Here is a 21,496-nt window from a genome sequence, read left to right as displayed (position 1 = left end):
ATTTATGCCTCCCCCTTTAGAAAATATGTTTAACAACACAGTAACACGTGTTGAGATTTTCTGAAGACTCACTTTTTAAATAGTAACAGTATAACCTTTAAAGTCCCTAGGAATATTGAATTCATTCAGAATAGCATCACTGGATTTTTTCTTCTAGCTACAATGTAGAGAATTTGTGAGACCATTTCTCTCACTCCAAAAGCAGGAACAAACGAGCAGGTAAGCCACAAAATCAGTGCCTTTTTAAAAAAAACAACCAGAATTAACTAAATTCTAGAAAATGAAAAGCCTTTCCTAGGAGAGAAGAGATTCATGGTGGGAGAAGGAACAAATGCCATCGATCTAGGTAAGGAGAGCCCAGCCCGACTCTGAGCAACTTCTAACAGCTACACTGGACAGGCTGCAGCATGTGGACAGGCAGACGGGCCCACATATAGAGCCCCCGGGCCACTGCAAGGCAGCAGGTAGGGCAACGGGATGGACAGGGAGTGCCTGAGGCACAAAAAGTCAGGAGTTGGCTGCTGGCTGGGAAAACAATATACAGAGATCTCTCTAATCTCCACAGATACTGCTTAACTACGAACACAGTGGAGAACAGAACCTAAGTCAAGCAAACCAACAAACAAAGCCCAGATTCAGCAAAACTATAAGAGAGGCAGACTCAGTCCCACACCAGCAGCCTCACAGAGTAAGAGGCAAGCCTCTTTCCGAAGGGAAATAAGATTTACGCCCAAAGAACAACAGGTTAAAGAATTTAGTTCAAAAAGAGGACAACATGTGCGAACAGATGGGGGATTGAGAAAAGAAAATGAAGACTTTTCTTCTTTTTTCCTTTTTAAAAAAAAAGGATAAATGGAAATTCTGGAACTAAAAATTGCAGTATTAGAAATGAAGAATCCACTTAATGGTTTTAACAGCACACTGGACACAGTAGAAGAAAAAACATCAATGAATTAGAAGACATAGCAAAGAAATTATTCAAACTAAAACAAAAAAGAAAACATAATGAATAAACCAGAGACCTCTGAGATAAGCATTATCACAAGCATTTAACTGGAGAATCAGAAGGAGCAGAGAGCAAGACTCAAGCAGAACAAACATTTGAAAAGATGGTGTCTGAGGATTTTCAAAAATTAATGAAAGAGATCAACCCACAGATCCAAGAAACTTAGCAAACTCCAGGGAAAATAAAAACAAATGAAACTACCTAGGAACCTAATAGTCAAACTTCTGAAAAATCAAATATAAAGAGAAAACATCAAAATCAGCCAGCGGGAAGAGGGAGAAACGTATATACAGATAACAATGCTCAGAACAACCACTGACTTCTCTTCAGAAAAAATGTAATGCAGAAAACAATGTGAAAATATCTTTAAACAATGCCATAATATCTTTTCTCCTTTGCTGAAATACCAACCTAGAATTCTATACCCATGAAAAATATCTTCCCCAAAATTAAGGTGAATGAAGATATTTTCAGATAAATGACTGCTGAGAGAATTCATCAGCAGAAGTTATTCACTAGAAAATAAAAAGTTAAAGGAAGTTCTTCAGGGTAAAAGAACATAACACCAGATGGAAGCCAGGAATTACAGAAAGGAATGAAGAACAACATGGGTAAATAGAAAAGATCTTTTTATTATCTTTGTTTTTTATGTGTTTTTAAATCTCTTTAAAAGTCATTTTTTATTTAAGCAGTCGATGATGTGTTGTGAGGGTGATAACATATGTGGAAGTAACATAACAACAACAGCACACAAGAGATGGAAGGGGTTAGATAAAAGCACCTGGTTATTACATGCCTAATCAAATGACATAATACTATGTGAAGGTCAACTGATAACTTAAAGATGCATACAATAAAAGCAACACTAAAAGTTATCCACAGAGGAACAGCTAACGTACTCAGCCCAAAAGAAGGCAGGAAAGAGGGATTGGGGAACAAAACAGATAACACAAATAGAACACAAACCACCAGTCTAAAGCCCAAACTTCTGAATGATTAAATGGGCTAAATGCTCATTGTGAAAGAAAGAGACTATCAGGCTGGATTAAAAAGAAGCATGATGGGGCCGGCCCCATAGCGCAGTGGTTATGGCCCAGCATGCTCCACTTCAGCGGCCTGGGTTCACAGGTTCGGATCCCAAGAGCAGACCTACACCACTTGTCAAGCCATGCTGTGGCACAACCCACATACAAAATAGAGGAAGACTGGCACAGTTGTTAGCTCAGGGCTAGTCTTCCTCAAGCAAAAAGGAAAGAGGGGGATTGGCAACAGATGTTAGCTCAGAGCAAATCTTCCTCACCAAAAAAAAGCATGACTCGACTATACAGCTGTAGTAATCTCAGACAAAGTAGACTTAAAGACAAAAATATTATTATAAAGCGGGACACCTCATGATGACGAAAAGAATGAATATATCATGAAGTCCTAACAATACTAAATGGCTACCCATCTATTAAGAGAGCTTCAAAAAAGATAAAGCAACTAAAAGGAGATTAAGACAAACTCTTCTCTCAGCTATTTAGAGAACAAATAAACACAGACAGACACACACAAAGGTTGCAAAAGATGTACGGAAATATATCGAAAAGAATTGTATTTTATATTTGTTTGGTGTAGTGGTCTACAAATGTCAATACAGATCAGGTTGTGTAAGTGCAAATGGAACATTCACCAAGACAAATTACATTCTAGGTCATAAAACAAGTCTCAATGAATTTTAAAGGAATGAAAACATGTTTTCTGACCACAATGCTACTGAATTAGAAATCACTAACAAGATATCTAGAAAATCCTCAAATATTTTGAAATTATATGACAACATTCTAAGTAATGATGAGTCAATAAAGAAATCACAAGAGAAACGAAGTGTTTCAAAGTGAACGACAGTTAAAACATAACATATCAAAAGGTGCAAGACGCAGCTAAAGCAGTGCTTACAGGAAAATTTATACCATTAAATGCTGTAAGAGAAGAAAGTTTTAAATAAATGATCTAAGCTTCCACCTTCAGAATCTAGAAAAAGTAAATTCAATCTCAAGTAAGGAGAAAGAAAGGAAACGAGCAAAAATCAATGAAATAGAAACTAGACTAAGAATAAGGAAAAAAAATCAACAAAATCAAAAGCCGGTTGTTTGAAAAGATTAATAAATTTGATAAACCCCTAGCAGTAACAGAAAAAAAGGAGAAAACACAAATGAGCAATATCAGGAATAAAAGAGATACTATCACTACAAATCCCCCAGAAATTAAAAGACAATAGGAAATATTACAGATGATTTTATGCTAACAGATCCAACTACTTAGGTGAGAAGGACAAGTTTCTTGAAATACACAGCTTACCAAAAGTGACTCAAAAAGGAAAAGAAAATCTGAATAGCCATATATTTACCAAAAAACACGAATTACAATTAACAACCTTCAGCAAAGAACATCCCAGGTCCTGACAGTTCCACTGATGAACAGTTACAAAAGAAATAATGCCAATCTTACACAAATTCTTTCAGAAAAATAAAAAGAAATACTTCCCAGTAGTTTTATAAGACTAGCATAATCCTGAGACCAAAACCTAATGAAGACATTCTAAAATTTTAGACAAATACCCATTTAATGACAAAGAAAGAAAATTCTTACCAACAGACTGGTAGATTGAACCCAGTATTATGTAAGAGGATAGTATATCAAGACCAAATGTGGTTTATCATAAGTTGAACTTAATATTCCAAAAATCAAATAATGTATTTCACCATATAACAGGAGAAAAATCATATGATCATCTCTATAGATGCAGGAAAAGCATGTGACAATATTCAAAACCTATTCATGATTTTTTTTAAAAAACACAAAACCAACTGTCAAAACACTAAACATAGAAAACTACTCTTTCCACCTGACAGACAGCTACAAAAAATATGCAACTACCATACTTAATGTTGATTCAATGTATGCCTTTCCCTTAAGATTGGGAACATGGAAAGATGTCTATTCTCACCATTATACACCCTTTGGAGGTCCTAGTCAGTATAATAAAATAAAGGCATACAGATTGAAAGAATAAAGCTGTTCATTCACAGAGGAGACACGACTGTTTAAGTAGAAAGCTCTATAGAATCAAAAAAAGCTAGAATGGGTGAATTTAGCAAGGTTTTATTAGAATAAAAAGTCAATATACAAAAATCAATTTGCACTTCTCATATTAGCAATGAAAAACTAGAAAATACTATTTTAAAAATAATGACAAAGCATCAAAAAACATAAAAATTTAACAATAAATTGAACAAAATATATGTAAGACTTCTGCACTAAATGCTTCAAAACACTGCTGAGAGAAATTAAACACCTAAATAAATGGACAGATAAACCATATGTATAGAATGGACGTCTCAATACTATTAAGACGTCCATTCTCCTGAATGGAACCTCAATGCAATCTGAACTGAAATTCCAGCAAGATTTTTTTGTACAGATTTATAAGACAATTCTAAAATTTACATGTAAATAGAAAGGACCTAGAGAATGTGGGCGGGTATGGAGGGGGGACTTTGAAACAGAAGAAAAGAGCCAGTGGATTTCCACTACTTCAATTTGAGACCTACCACAAAGCCACAGTAACCAGCACTGTGGTATTGGTTTAAGGACAGATCGCCCAACAGAACAGAAGAGTCCAAATATAGACCCACACATAACAGATAAATCTGTTTCGGACAAAAGTGCCCAGTCAGATCAATAGGAAAAGGCAGCTGTTTTCAACAAATGCTGCTGCAACTACTAGGTAAGCAGATGGGGAAAAGGAATTTAACCTCTTACACCTCATTCATTACTCAAAAACTAACTCAAGATGGCCCACAGAACCCTAATTGTAAAAGCTAGAATCAAAAGAACTTTTAGAAGAAAACAAGGAGAGTTATCTTCACAAATTTAAGGAGGGAGGCAAAGATTTCTTGGGACATAAAAAATACTATTCATAAAAAAAAAGACCTGACAAATTTGATTTCATCAATATAAAATTTTCTGCCCATCAAAAGATACCACTTAAGGGGCTGGCCCAGTGGTGCAGCGGTTAAGTTCACATGTTCTGCTTCAGCGGCCCGGGATTCGCCAGTTAGGATTCCAGGTGCAGACCTATGCACCACTTGCCAAGCCATGCTGTGGCAGGCATCCCACATATAAAGCAGAGGAAGATGGGCACTTAAGTTAGCTCAGGGCCAATCTTCCTCAGCAAAAAAGAGGAGGATTGGCAGCAGATGTTAGCTCAGGGCTAATCTTCCTCAAAAAACAAAGAAGAAGATACCACTCAAGAAAAGAAATGGGCAAGTCATAATGTGTGAAAAAATATCGACATATATGTGACAAAGAATTTATATGCATTATATGTAAAGAACTCCTACAACTAAACAACCCAATAACAAATAGGCAAAAGATTAGAAAGACTGTCACAAAAGATTTATGAATGGCTAATAAACACATGACAAGTTGGTTGATATCATTAGCCCTGGGGAAATGCAACTGAAAACCACTACATACCCACTAGAATAACTAAAACCAAAAATACCAACCACACCAAACGATGAGGATGCCATGCAACTTTGAAACCCTCAACTGTCGGGGGATGTAAAACAATAAAACTTTGGAGAACTCTTTGGTATTTTCTTATGAGTGTAAACACACATATAATCCCTAGGACCTGGCAATTCTACTTAGAGGTAGTAACTCCAGAGAAAAGAAAATCTATGTGTACGAAAGATTTATACAAGAATGTTCCCAGTAGCCTTATTCATAATAGTCCCAAACTGGAAACACCCCAAACACTTATCCACTAACAGGTAAATATAGAGACATTATGATATTTTCATTCAATGGAATACTATGAAGCAATAAAAGGAAGTAACTTCTGAGACACAACAGTATCGATGAATCTCCAAAAACAGTATGTTTGTTAAGTTAAAGAAACAAAAAACAAATACTAAAGGATTCCATTTATATGAATTTAGCCCACAAATAGGCAAAACTAAAGTGATAGAAAGTAGGGGTGGGATGACAGAAAAGGATGATGAGAGAACTTTCCGGGCGGTGGAAATCTTCTATAGCTTGTTTTAGGTAGTGGATACACAGTTGTATATAAAGGTTAAAACTCAAACTGAACACTTAATATATGCATATCTTATTGCATATAAACTATACTTCAACAAAACAGTATCATTTATAGCCTTAATTCTTCATCTCCCCTTGCCACCAAAGAAAAAATACAGAGTTCGTATGGATTTCATTACTAGGAAATTAAAATGGGCTCTTGAAACATAAAATGAGAAATTAAAAGTAAAAATAAAATCACTAAGAAAATAAACCACACAAAGAAACCCAATGACAGTACATGCACATCTATTTATACCTTTGGTAAAACCCCTAGTGCATCCTTCATAAGGTAATCATTTGGTTACAGATTTTTCTGTTGTTGCAAAATTTATTTCTGTTTAAAGAGAAACAGTTATTTTACACTTTTAAAAATTAAGTTTCAGGGCCAGCCCTGTGGCACAGTGGTTAAGTTCTGCGCATTCTGCCTCAGCAGCCTGGGTTCACAGGTTCAGCTTCCGGAGGCGGACCTACACCACTCAACAGCCATGTTGTGGCAGGTGACCCACATATAAAGTGGAGGAAGACTGGCACAGATGTTAGCTCAGGTCTAATCTTCCTCAGAAGAAAGAAAAAAAAATTGTTTCTTAAGTCAGATGCTAATTGCAGCTAAGGGAAAGCTCATAAAATCTACGGTTAATTAATATGTAGGTTAAAACACTTTTCATTTTAAGAAGGGAAAAGATTTATCTACTCTTTTCTGAATTGTCCCCCCATAAATAAATTAAAATAATAATTATAGCTCAATTTGGGACAAATGATAGGTTATAGCCCACAGTGGCTTAACCGTAGTTTTATAAGGCAGAGATGTGCGAAATGGGATGGGATGAACATTTTATTTAGAAAAAGGATAATAGCGAAGAAGCAGCAAAAAAAAACCAAACTCAAAATGGAGAAAGTAGTAGCAGCCTATACTGCAGAGAGAGAAAACATAAAGCAGGTTTCACACCTTCCACGCTAATTCAAATCAACTAGTAGGGGCCACCTTGAATGCTGGTGAAGCTAAGAAGGATTCCCAGGATGTGTTTTGGTTCAATGGGAAAAGGGGTCATGACTGATAAGCTATGTGGACAAAGGCAAAAGGACTCAGGATGTCTGTTTGATATTTTCCATTCCATCCTTTCCTTCCTTCCATCCCTTCCCTAGGCATAATTTAGCTGCTTGATACTGCACTGCCTGGAACTTTAGAGAATAAGGCAGAATGCAGTAAGTTACAGATCAGCTGTGAAGGATACAATTACATGTATATTTTTAAATATTCTAAAGAAAAGCATTTGATACTAAAAGTTAAGACTCTATAGCTATGTGAAGGTGAATTCAAGCAAACCGCCATCATCTTCAGTTCACTGGAAATGACACCTGGTGGCAGCATCGCTAAGATGCAAGGGCAAAATAGAAATTAGAATAAAAATAAAATCTCTTAAGTGATAAACGCAAAATTACAATCACAAGGTGTCTGATATATATATTATATACAATCACATATTTATATATTATACGCATTTTGTAACATAAACAGATTACAAATATATAATTGTTTTCAGATATATAAAACAAAAAGGTAAATCAAGATGTAAAATTGCCATCATTTACTCTATTAAACTGATATAGTTTAGGTACGTGACAAAAGGTCTCAGATAAAAGAAAATTATTAAACAAACGTAATGTTTTAAAAATCTCACTTTTAAAGATTTCGGAGATGTGAAATTCCCGCTATCCACGTCATTGAGCTAGGAATCTGAAATCTATCGAAGTCTCATCTAGTTAGTTCATATTCTTGTCACAAACTGCTTAAGTCAAAAATCCTTTTCTGAACTAAAAGAAAAGCCATTTACTGCAATTATGACTTCTACTGTTCCCAGCTGCAGTAGTGGCAACTGTGACTTCACAACATACCCAAGCTGTGAGAAACAAGGGTCAAACGTACTGATTCTACTATGAAACAAGGCATGGTGATCTGATCAGCTGTCTCACAAGGCAGACATAAAGCTTCCAAAATGGAGCCTTAAAGAGAACTCTGACCATTAAGTAAAAACTGGTCCATACAGACACTTCAGGTCAAACTATATCCGACTTCTGAAGAAAATATATACCTAAGTTACCAATGCAACTGCTAACTGTAACACTGACTTCAAGTAAATACAAGATGAGCTATACAAAGACAGCTCCAGGGAAAGAAAATACGGAGGCTCGAGAAAAACGTGTTCCTATTTTACCCGTTTTCCATCTTTGGTCTTCTTTAAGTTCCAAGTGCCATCTGGCAACTTCTCAAAGAACTTTCTTGCTTTTGGTGCTTGGTCAAGAATATGAGCAGGTGGAATACCCAGAACTTCCACTATTTTATTCATCTGATCTACCTGTATTAAAAATAAAAACAAAAAAATCTGTAATTTCTACTGTAGCACATCTCACTTTTGCTCATCAATTCATTCATTCATTCATAAATGATAAATAAACTGAGCATCTCCTGTGTGTCAGGCACTCCCCTAGCATGGAGCATACCCCACAATGAACAGGAGATCAAGTCCCTGCCCTCCAGGAGCCCAACATTCCACTGAGGGGAGGGCAGACAGATAAACAAATAAACACATAAATCTACCGTATGTCAGCTGGCCATGGATGCAATGCAGAACAAGGAAGGAGTGGAGGGAGTTTTAAAGCTTAAGTTTTTGGAAACCTTTAGTTAAATAACCATCAAAAAAATCCCAGAGGCTTAATAAAGTGTGGATCTAATAAAGTATTTTTAAACTGTGGATTTGGGGCCAGCCTGGTGGCATAGTCATTAAGTTCGTGCATTCTGCTTCAGTGGCCTGGGGTTTGTGGGCTCAAATCCCAGGCACAGACATACACACCACTCATCAAGCCATGCTGTGGTGACGTCCCGTATACAAAACAGAGGAAGACTGCCACAGATGTTATTCTGGGTCCATCTTCCTCGCCAAAAAAACAAAACAAAACAAAACTGAGGATTCATTCACTCAAATACTTAGTATCTACTGTATACTAGAAATCATGCTTAGTAGAATACAGCAGTAAACAAAACAGAGAAAAATCCCTGTCAGGAAGTTTATATTACAGTGGAAGAGATCACCAATAAACAAAAATCTAATTAAATATATCATGTCAGATGACAACCAGGACCTACAGAGAAAATTAAAAGGGGACGAGGAGTGAGAAGGGGCATCACCACTTAAAACAGGGCATTCCTAAAGGTGTCACCAAGAAGGTGACACAAGAGCAGAGACCTACAGGCCATGAGGGAAGGAGCCAAGTGCTACTGGGGGAGAGAGCATCTCAGGTGCAAGAAAGAACCAATGCAAAGGCCCTGCTGTGACCTGTGGCTACTGCTCCCACGGGTTCACAGAGAAGGCCGTGTGTCGGGTCGGAGAATAAGAAGAAACAGGAGAGAACAGGAGTCAGAGGGGTCAAGGGCATGGGAGCTGCTCAAAGGACTTTGGCTTTTACAATGAGTGAGACGGAAGCCACTGAAATTTCGGGTGATCCTAGAATTGTTTAAGCTCATGAAAAAGATACTAATTTACAGGGTAATATTATTTATACAAAACCAAAACCAACACACACTCTGACAGCTACTGCCAAAGAGTGGCTCACCAGCTGTGGCTGCAGCAAATTAAAAGGAAGGTGGGAGGGGCAAGTTTCAGACACTACCTATTAACAGTTGCATTACCCAAGTTATTCAATTTCATTGGTCTTTCTTATTTATAAATGAATGGACTGATCAACATCTGCAATGGTTAACTTTTCTTTTAAAAAAAACAAAACCCACAAGTCAATAGCTGTAAAACCAATGACAGCCCAATGCCTCTGACTACAAGGGGACCTAGCTTCTCCCTTGTGCCCTAGGCACTGCCTCTGACCTTCAAAAGTCTTCTACGACTGAAAACTCGTGAACTAGAAGAATTACACATAGTCTGTAGCTCTAAAACTTTATAATCCTAATCTACCCTAAATTAGTCAGATGGAATATCCAACCAACAAGATTGGTCATCACCTCTTTAATTCCAAATCACACTCTCAATACTTGCAGCCACATTTACACTGTTTTCAGGACGGCCCTTATTCCTGTGTTATCATCTTTTTCTGTTATTACACTTAAAATCTGTAAAATTTATACACAAAATACTTAACATTTTCTAATCTAATTGATGGTTCTCGTTCATCAGCAGATTAAAGGATCTCACTTCCCATCTCGAAACTCTAAACTCACCATTACATGATATTTGAAAACACGGACAATCTAAGTTCAAAACTGACCTAACATTTGAAAGATTAAGTTGGTAAAGAGACATCTTTCCCTAAAAACAACTTTCAGATTACACTCTCACAGATTAAAACCTAAAAGAAATTTTGAAAACAAAACACAATTTTAAAGCAATCCATCACATACCTCATTGGCTCCACTGAACAGAGGTTCTCCAGTGTGCATTTCAACCAAAATACACCCAAGGGACCACATGTCGATAGCAAGGTCGTAAGGCATTCCCAGTAGCACCTCTGGAGACCGATAAAAGCGACTCTGAATATACTGGTATATCTGAAATATATTTCAAAATAGTATTATTTCAAAATAAGTTTTGTTCAATTTTAGTCAACATTGCATTAAGAGCACTGATCTAAAATGACCAGAGAAAAATAACTTGCTAACTCTTAAACTGGGGTTCCATTTACTGATTTCAACATTAGATTACAAATATTGTTTAAAGAAGTAAACACTTCAAGGGAGTAGTTAAACTGACTATGAAATGTCAAATATATAAAATTCAAGCTCTTTCATTTAGTCCAATCCTAACTGGTAAGATATATCTTAAAATACACAATTATACCTTATTAGAAGAAATTATTATTGAGAATTACTTATTTCCCTATTAATATTCGTTCCTGCTATGGCTGGCAGTTGGTCTACCATTAATTTAACAGCTAAATTGAATTTAAATTTACCACAAGAATGTGTTTCAGGATTAGGAATCACACTCAGTACCATGTAACTGAAAATCTGGACAATGTACTGTGCTGTCTCACAGGTAAATCCTAGAAACACTATATAAAGATTTAACTGGGAGTCACTTCTGACTAATTTCTTCTCTGCCCTACCCCGCCCCCTCCACCTCAATCGAAGACGTTTTAGGAAAACAAAACCTTGAAACAGATTATTTTCAATGAAGTAAGCTGAGAACGTCTTGAGAGACCGATTCATCTTCATTTAGCCATTATAAATTTATATGCAGAAATATCATTAAAGCAAAGAAAGTTTTATTAAGAGAAAGAAACAAAATCCTCCTAACTAACAGTCCTAACATAGCACTCTAACCAGGCAGCCAGCAGTGCACGCTGAGTTCTCACAGTAGCTTCTGTGGCTCCCCCCTAAAACCTCGCCCAGCCTCCAAGAAGAATCTCATCCCTCCATAAGCAGGTCCACCCAACCACAAGGCCGCCTCCGAGTGAAGAAGGTCTTATTCAAAGGGATCAGGAAGAAGTATTATTTCCAAGTTTATCGTTAAGCCCCGAAGACTCCCTAACTCCTGACACTGTCTTATTTCGCAGCTTATGCGAGAAAGTTTGTCACCTACCTATCCAGTTTGGATAACGCAGTGGTTGGATCACTACAAGGTTGTGCACCAGAATCCCGAGGAACTTTTTCTGAAGCACACTTGCCCTGCCACCTTCTGCTACTGAGCCAGCAGATCTGGGGCAGGGCCACTGCACATATATTTTGGAAATGACCTTCCTTGCAATTCTGATAGTTAACTAACTCACATAGTTAAAAACTCACTGAGCTAAAGGGACAGTTGTCTCAGTTTGGCTAGAGAGAGAGAGTAGTGTTTGATATTAGAACAGAACATATGATTTGGTTTGAATGCGGAAATAAATTCTCCAAGTCTAAAATCTACTCAATTGACTCTAAAGATGGGCATATATTTTCGACTCACAATATACTTACTTACTCCACGTTAACAACTCTGAGCATCTCTTCATTTTCAGAGTCATCTGAAACTGTCAACTTTGCTTCCTACTCCTTCAATTTTTAAAAATTACTTCAATGATCTATAGCATTACTACCATAAGATAATTTGCAGAAAATAACAAAAAGTCACACAATTCTGTTAGCTGGCTATAAATGTTCATGATTAAATTAACCTGCTGTATTTAAAGCCTGGAAAAAAGTTGGACAGGACAGCAAATCTCACTAAATTTGGGAAAACAAGAAAGGGAAAGCCAATATGAAATAGTAACACCTGGATGTTAGTTGTGTTTTTATTTTTTAAGAAATGTAGTTTCAATACTTTCAAGTAAATAGGAAGTGTTTAAAATGAGTAAAATATTATCAAATGATGATCCTAATTCCTTTCAAGAAGAGAATAGCCTGTAACTTCTATTTTATATGCAAAACACACTGTCAGAGTAGCTTTCATAATGCCAGAAAGACTGGTAGGAAACATTTGCTTTCCCAAATCAGCTAAACCTAAATCTATTTATTGCTACGGACATGTCTGTTTTTAGCAGTCTGAAGAAAACCAGTTTGGATATGTGTCAGAATTTATATAGGGAAAAAAAGATTTAAATTTACTTATCAAAATAAACATGTCAATCAACTGTGTAATTAATGTGTAACGCAATATTACTTGTATGTTTTTCACCCATCAGTTTTTGAGGAAAAATATTTATCGTGATCTATCTTTAGAGAAACATTTTAGAGCAAGGACTCAATGTTTCAGTACTGGAATTTCCCCAAATTTATATTAAAACCTTTAATTGGGAAATATAGTTACAAATCACCCAACATTTAATTCACTCATCTCCTATTCTCTCTCTCAGCCTTTTAGCATACTTATAATTTTTAAAAATCCACCTTGAAACACCAATACCTTCTAATTCAAAGTAATACAATTTGCATTTTAAAAGGTATTTCCCCCAAAACGTATGAACACAAGGTGATTCAAGTGTTACATTTTAAAGATAGCCACCCTGTTATACACATTAATAACATTTCCAAGGTGTACCTCCAGTGTGTAACCTAATTCTATTTTAATTCACAAGTCCTGAAATATACTTACCCTTTGCCCCAATTGACAAGAACTGCCAAAGTCAACGATCTTGATTGCACTGCGTTTGGGGTTACAAAGAAGGATATTCTCAGGTTTTAGGTCACAGTGAATGATACTAAGTTCTGGAGTCGCAAGGAAAAGCAGTGCAGTGCACATCTGCTGTGCAAACTTTCGTGTTAGGTTCAAAGAGACACCTCGAAAATTGGTGTTCCTCAACAAGTCATAGAGGTTGTACGACAGCATTTCAAAAACTAAACAGAGATGGTTTCGAAACATAAAGTGGCGTTTCAAATGCACTGAAAGAGAAAAAGGTTTCATTTTAAATTACATACACCAATAAAATAAGAATAATACATGCATGAACTCTCAATCTGTAACATGACAACGGCAAATGGAGAGTGAAATTCAGCCAAAATTTGAAGATCAACATTCTGCAGTAACAGCACATTCTTTAATCAGTTAAGAATATCTAAATTGTTCATCTGTCAAATTAAACAGGAGTAGTGTCTGTCAAGCAATTGGCAGGAAGTACCACTAAAATGCTTTGTTTAAAAATACTGTCAGGTCTAACATCACAAGCAGCAAACTGATAAACGGTACTGAGAATACTTCAACAACTTTATCCTCATCTGTAGGAGAAGGCGCTTTTTACTTCCTGAGAGACCACCTCCCCACTCCATCTGACCTCCAGTCTGGCACGCTGTGGTACTGGGCAGCCCTCTCTGAGAAGGTCTTGATATATATACACAACCTGCTGCTGAGCTTTAGATTTCACTAGGAATTTTCGTAATAATTGTCAGAGGAAGACATAGATTTTTTTCTTTGAGACAAATACAGCAAATGTTTGAAAATCATGCTTCATAGGGTATTAGAGTTCATAACCAAGGCTTTTGATAATATTCATCCAACTGGTACATGGGACATCTTGTCTAAGTCTGAAGGTTTGCAAAAACTTCAAAATAAAGCTCAACCACAAGAAGAAATTATAAGTAGTCTTATGAATGGGGAAACTATAGAATACGTTACTTGCTACCACTGTTGACCCTCTAAAAAGGCTAAATACTCGCTAAATTGCTTCAAAGATTGTGCTTTAAGAATTAACACTGACTTCCCATCAGATGAGGTCATTCAGTAAGTGCTGCCCTTCACTATAAAAATTCTCACATATACCAAACTGAGCAGCTGTAACTCAAGTGGAATGACATAAAACAACCATCTGTCAAGGTGACCTTCATTTTGATCTTTCAGTATCATAAAAACAGAGGTTTCCATCTGGACTACCTATGACAGTATTCAACGTCTGGTCCCTGAGAATGGGGGTACATCATGCTGTCCTGGTAGTCTTGGACTGCCTCCCTGGAAGCAGTGCATGTCAACATTGTTTTTGCAAATAATAAAAAGAACCCTTAAAGGTTACATGAGAATGTATAATATCTGCTCTTAATCACTGAAGTCCATACATTTAAAACTAAAAATATAGCTCTAGGTAACACAGGACACCCCAACCCACGGACAGGGGCCATGCAAAAGGTTTAATCTTAAGCGGTAGCCACAAAAGGAATTCGAGGGCCAGCCCAGGTGGCCTAGTGGTTAAGTTCAGCATGCTCCGCTTCAGCGGCCTGGGTTCAGTTCCTGGGCACAGACCTACACAGCTCTGTTAGCAGCCATGCTGTGCTGGTGGCCCACACACTAAAAAGTAAAGAAGAGTGGAGTCGGCCCGGTGGTACAGTGGTTAAGTTCATGTGCTTTGCTTTGGGGGCCCGGGGATCATGGGTTCAGATTCCAGGTGCGGACCTACACACCACTCATCAAGCCATGCTGTCTGTCTGTCATGGCATCCGACATACAAAATAGAGGAAACGTCGCACAGATGTTAGCTCAGGGCCAATCTTCCTCAGCCAAAAAAAAAAAAAAAAAGGAATACAAAAGGTAACTGATGTGAGGATTCCAATGTGATTATGGAACTCCCTCTAAGAGAAAATCCATGATTAGAATGTTTTTCCAATGGAAGATCAATCTCCTCGGTTCCACATGACCTCCCAATTCATCATTCATTTACTGAGTATCTACCATGTGCTGAGCACTAAAGACACTTTGTTTAGTTTTTTAACTAACTTTGGGGAGAATGGAAGGTTGGCAAGACTTTGTTTTAGACCTAAACTGAATTTTCTTTTAACTGGACCACGGGAGGCACCAAATAACACAGGTAAGAAACCACGCTCCATGGTAAAAAAGTGGTTTTTTCAAAGTTCAAGACTTGAGACTATAAAATTCATCGGAATAAATTATTTTGATCAATCACTTCAAAATAAAAATAATTTACATCATAAAAGAGAAACATGACTTTCAGACACCTTTAAATTTAAGGTATCAACTCTACTGGCACGGCTAATTCTAAAGTTCTTTTCTGTTTGTTTTCCAATATAGAATCTCGGTTTCCTGAGACACTGTGTTTGCCATCTTCCTAAACAAGAACTTAAAAAAATTCATCCAAAAGGAGTATCTGTAATGACTAACGCAATTAACGATCACTAAAGACAGTTTATTAAAAACAAAAATGATAGTCATTATTATATAGAACTGAGTAGCTAACATTTACTGAATATGAACTATATGCCTGCCATGTGTTCTTTCAATAAGGCAAAATTAAAATGTTATAGTAATGCTATCAACATTTTCTCTACTGCTTAAGCAAACGCTCAAAATATAACACACAAGAGGGAGGAAGAAGAAGTGGGGAGGCATGTCCAGAGACCACTTTATAAGTCAAGCATCCTTGGAATGTCCTTCTCGTGCTTCTAAGGACCTTGAATGGAAATAGGCTCACTTCATACTAAGTTATAACTGACACTGAACAGCAAACATTCAGTGAGTGTGACAACAAAAGGTTTTAAATACAAATGTTATTGCTATGGATTATACCAGATATCTACAGAGAAGAAACTAAGGAAGAAAAATTAATTGTGTAAGCCCATTTTATTATAACAACTGGGAATGAAGCGTGTTTCATAAACGAAGTCTGAGTATCTGAATCTTACACCTTTAAACATCCGTTTTTGGGGGGGACTAAAGAACCATAATGCCCTCCTCTATTTTCTTAAAAAGGACGTTGCTAAATAAAATTTAACCTCATGTTTATCAGGTAAAGCCAGCATTTCTGAACATGAACTGCTATGTATACAGGCCTGCCGGAACTTCTATAATTAATTGATCCTAAGGTCTCTGTCTTAAAATTTATGGCATCTTATATTTATACTTGGCAGCAATTTGTTTCTTGGTGGCACATAAAATAATAGTGTCTTACAATCATAGGTGTCTTAGATTTGATTAAGAATAGTATCAAAGAAAGTACAATTAGAAGGTGTTTGCCTATCTATCAAGTGGCCCTTGACTTCACTATTTTCCTAATTCTCCTATCGCCTCTTTTTGTTTTCAGAAGGAACACCATATGACAACAAACAAACACAGGCTCTGCAGGCAGGAGGTTCAGACCCTAGCTCCAGAGCTCTGGGGCCTTGGGTATGTCACTCTTCGTACAAACCGTCCATAACATAGGATTCTACCACCCGCCTTACAAGACCGCCACGATTATTACAGATGATGGGAGAAGAGCACAAGGAGTATGGTAGGAGTTTAATAATAGTGGCTATTATCCTTTTTCTGGTGCAATAAGTCTAACAGCTTCTAATGTTGCGAAACTGACAAACAGCCTGGGCAGGAGCCTGAGATCTTGTGTCAGACATTCCAAAAATGGTTCTATAACCATTAAGAACATAGGAGCTGACTTCTAATTTCTGAGCTATATGAGAAATGGTTAAAGTTACCAGAAAGAGGACTCTGGATAAACGTGCATCAATAAAGAAAACAAACAGCACTTCTAAGTTGCAAGAAAAGACACTACTCTCCTCTGTTTCTAAACTGCACACCACCTGGAATGCACATTCCCAAAGATTTAGAATACTACTGCCAAATCAAGTAACTTACACACATCTATGTCCTCCAACAGAAATAAACAGTTGAATTTTTAATCAACCACTTTAAGATAAAATCAACATTTTTCATAAACAACCATTAACTCAAACTTCTGGTCTGCTTGAGGGCACACTGTTGGTTTGCCTGTGTGTTTGTTTACCTATATAGTATTTCATTTCAGTGTCATGTTTGTTCATGAGCTCAAGAAGTCGCACTTCTATCTGGGCTTGATTCAGAAAAGCTTTCTTGTTCTTTATTATTTTAATGGCAACCCATTCTTGTTCCACACGATCATATGCCTTTACAACCTAAAAGACAAAAAGGATGAGTAATTTCCTACTTCATTAATGGCAACAATTTCATAACAGTTTACAATTCACCTTAACTGTACATTTACCTAATTCTCACCTCTGTGACCTTCCTAATTAGAAGAGATCCTGTTCGTTTCCATTCACTATCATCCTTTTACTACTTTACTGTCACTCTAAGTCATTTTCCAACTGAATTTCTTTTGCACCCTACAGTATTTCTAAATAGCCACAAAATAGATAACTTTCTTAAAATCAAATATTTTCCTTCTTTAGTAATAAATCATGAATCTTGACAAGTGCTTTGGTTTTTCACCTTTACTTACTAAATAACACTATAAAACAATACTTTCAACTATTTTTTTAATGAGAAAAACCTGGTTTAAATCTCAAGTATATGTGTGAAATATTTAAAAGGTTCTAAGTCATCTTAAAAATGGAAATAACCTTCTAATTTTAAATGAGATTTTCAGAGATAAAAATGTAGGTATATAACAGAAGAATTAGTTGACACTAAAAAAAAGCAAGTAACAGATTACCAGGAAAGTTCCATGATATAAATTAAGTGCTATAATTAGGGGATTTTGGTAAGTTTTAAAATGAGAATCAACGCTAAGCAAAGTGAAGTGTTCAAGAGCAAACCACCATGCACACTTCTCATTTTAAATTTTACTTATTTAAAAGGAGTTTCATACTATTAACAAAGAGATTTGCATAAAAATTAGGAAATCAATACATAGATAAAAGAAAACTATATCTCTACAAATCATAAACAACTACTATAATTGATAAATGCTGTTATATTTATAATATATTCAGTCTGAATAGGTAATAGCTTTAGATAGATTTTCTAGTACATTCAGTAAGTCTAGAGATGTAAGTAGAACTCCAAGTGATTCCAATGTGTAGGTTGACTACCACTGGATTAGAGGAAGAGAATGGAATGCATGTTCCAAGCCGTACACGAGTCAAGGTTAAATATATTGCCAATGACAGATTATCAACAGTTCAGCTGAAATCAAACTTGGAATGAAAAATGCAGTATCTCTGGTTTCACTCAATTCTAAAAAGTACTATCTACTGTCTTTCAAATCAGAAGCTACCCATGTAAATATGTGACCAAGTGGTTTTGATATTCTTCTGTTTCACCGACTATCACTGACTATATCAAGAGCTGCAGTTCAGTGCCCGGATCCCAGTGGTCTCCAGGACAAAGGGCCCAACTATTTACTGACTTAGCAAATAGTTAATGGGTTAAATGCTCAAGCAATGGTTTTCAACCCTGAATTACACATTCAATAGGCAGTTTTCAAAAATACCAGTGTCCAGAATCCAGTCACAGAGGTTCCAATTTAATGGGTTTAGCTCCTAGGCATCAGTCCCTTGCCCCCCGCCCCTGCCAAAGCTCCCAGGAAATTTCAATGTTCAATCAGGACTGATAACCACTAGCTAAAGAAATGAAGAAGCCCCGTATATGTGATAAGGATCTGCAGAGAATTGAAAGTCTGACCAAGTCAGTGTGGAAGACATTATTTGGTGAATGACAAGCCCTGAACCTGAACACACCTCAGCCTAGGAGGGAGGCATCAGTCTACTTGGGTACACAAAATTGGACGTCAAATAGGCCTATATTTTCACAGGTTTACTATGCTTATTTGCTCTTAGGAACTAGAGGAAATTTAAATCACTTTGGGCTCAAAGACTGAGTATTTAGAGAAACAAGTTTAGAGAGTAGGCAATATGGCAACCATTTTCGTGGTCAACAGCCTAACAGTTAGAAAACTGTCCTGCTGAGAGCAACTGTCTAAACACTGGCATAATCGCCAAGGTGGAGCCAGCAATCCTTGTCACACAGGGGCTCAGAGCCTCAGCAAGAGCTGACCTCAGACACGCCCTTCCTTAAGAGGCTCTCACAGAGAACCAGAGGCTGCTTCTGACAAAAAAGTAATACCTTCATAAAGAGGGAGTCCCAAAACACTGGGAAACCCCTGACTCAGAAGAAAAAGTGGTTAACAGATCAAGGAAAAAGTCCCTGAATTATGCACAATTACCAAAATTCCTTGAAATCACAGACCGGGGCAGACATATTATACACGTGCCATCAGGGCCTGGTAGACCCACACCAGAGTTACAGAGTCTTCTAACAACCTTGCTCACATTTTCTCACCAGCCTAAGAGCTTAGACTCTTCCGGGTCTAGACCCGTGGCTGCTAATGCCCTAGAGTACACTTTCTGTCTTAAGCATGATTAGACTGACACGTGATGAACTTTTCCTCACAGGTTGAAAGACGCGTATTTGGCTTTCTCTTAGAGCAGGAACAGATAAGTAAGAGTATGTACGTTTCACAGTTTAAAACATCAAATACAAAAAATTTTAAAAAGGTAGTTCGGGCAAAGTCATTTTGAGCCCCATTCTATCCCCATGCCAGCAAAGTCACAAGAAGTATTTGGACTGCAGGTTAATAAGTGACCCACTGCACAAAGGCTGCAAGGCAAAGGAGCCTGGGATTAACAGTAAATCAAGCCTCAAACAAAACAGAGCCCTGTGACTGGATGAGGGCGACCTGAAGCGGGAATAGTTGGGGGATCCACAGTCGAAGAGAAAGCTTTTTAAAAGCAGAAGGACGGAGGGCTGATAGCTCTTGATCCGGGCACAACGGAGAGAAGAGACTCAGGTATTTAGGGTTTTGTGCTTTGTACTGGGGTTGGGTGGGCAGGTGAGGAGGAGAGAGTTTGAGTGGAGAGAAGAAGCCAGGAACAAAGAGAAACTATCCGGTCCAATGGAGTTCCTTCTGCACTCTTCCTGGTAGAAGCTGCCTGAGCGAACCCTTGCCTCAGAACTACCCCATCACAGTATCAGAACTGCCAATGCTGCGAGGTCTGGACCAGGAAGTCCTGAAGACCACCTGCCCATTCAGAGGGAGGCCTGATATAGTTAGAAGAGGAGCTGAGAGAAAAATCCAGGGCACAGCCCCTGGCTTTCCAAGCCTCCAAGAGTGAGAGGGCACCTGCTGTGCAACTGAAAATGGCAATTATTTTCTCTTTCAAGAGGAATATCAGACAGGAAGGTAATTCTCTCTAGCACACATAATGAAGAACCTTCCGTAGACCATACGAAGCCCATATAAAAGAGGTAATCCTATCTACTAGTGATTAAAACCAACCACTTAGTCATTAGTAAAGTACTTGGTAGCTACAGAAAGTAAGCAAAGGGAAAAAAAGTCTAATGAATTTTTTATAGCTGATAGAATTTTACTATTTTTAGAGAACTATGATAATCCAAATACATATCTGTTGTTTAGATCTATTTACAAATATTGAAAGCACACTACTGAGGAAAGGGTGTAACAACATGATTCACTAACAAGTTCCTTCTAATTTATGAAATTCAGCATTTTCCATTAAATTACCTGTCCAAAGGAACCTTTGCCTATCAAGGAGTCAATTTCGTAACGATCCATCCACTTTTCTCCGTTCTTTACAATATAATCATAGTTATCATCATCATAACCATCATTGTAAACCTTCCGCTCCTTCTTATGACTAGAATCGTCTCCCTGGCCCTGTTGGTGTCTTCGCTTCTTTTTTGCATAGTAAACCTGAAATGAGAATATACAGTGTTAACTGTACAATTTAAATCTTTATTGGGAGTTGGGGGGAGGGGGAATATATCAAGAGTACATATAAGACAAATCTGTCATCAGTAGGAAACTGATGAATTTTTATTCTTTATAACAAATATTTAAAAAACTATTTTCTTTATAAAAAGAATGTTCTATAGCTGCTATTTGAATTACAGAATAACACCAATAACACCAATTTTTAACCAACGAAAAAATGTCTACAGTGAAATTCACTTTAAAATTGTTTTTATATATTTTATAAATAGGAGATGCTAAGTGACTGGTCCCATTTGAGAAGAGTAACAGGACCCAATTTACTTTTATTTTTTAAACTAAGGTATAATTTATATACAGTAAGGTGGCATAGACCTTAAGAGTGTAATATGAGGGATTCTT

The 21,496-nt window shown here is 37.1% G+C and overlaps 1 protein-coding gene across 10 annotated transcripts in view; it reads right to left on the bottom strand.

Annotated features, from left to right (window-relative positions):
• Positions 1 to 21,496, bottom strand: part of LOC124231332 (dual specificity tyrosine-phosphorylation-regulated kinase 1A) — a 138,255-nt gene that overhangs the window by 9,899 nt on the left and 106,860 nt on the right. For all 10 annotated transcript variants that reach the window (XM_046648069.1, XM_046648071.1, XM_046648067.1 and 7 more), the window contains 5 exons: positions 20,888 to 21,076; positions 17,330 to 17,477; positions 13,207 to 13,493; positions 10,542 to 10,688; positions 8,350 to 8,490 (listed from right to left, as the gene is read on the bottom strand). In XM_046648069.1, coding sequence (XP_046504025.1) covers positions 8,350 to 8,490; positions 10,542 to 10,688; positions 13,207 to 13,493; positions 17,330 to 17,477; positions 20,888 to 21,076 — 912 coding nt within the window. The remainder of the gene's footprint in view (positions 1 to 8,349; positions 8,491 to 10,541; positions 10,689 to 13,206; positions 13,494 to 17,329; positions 17,478 to 20,887; positions 21,077 to 21,496) is intronic.

Source organism: Equus quagga, chromosome 21 (assembly GCF_021613505.1).
Source record: "Equus quagga isolate Etosha38 chromosome 21, UCLA_HA_Equagga_1.0, whole genome shotgun sequence".
NCBI lineage: Eukaryota > Metazoa > Chordata > Mammalia > Perissodactyla > Equidae > Equus > Equus quagga.
The sequence above is the reverse complement of the archived record's forward strand: the minus strand, read 5'-3'. Positions and strand labels throughout refer to the sequence as shown.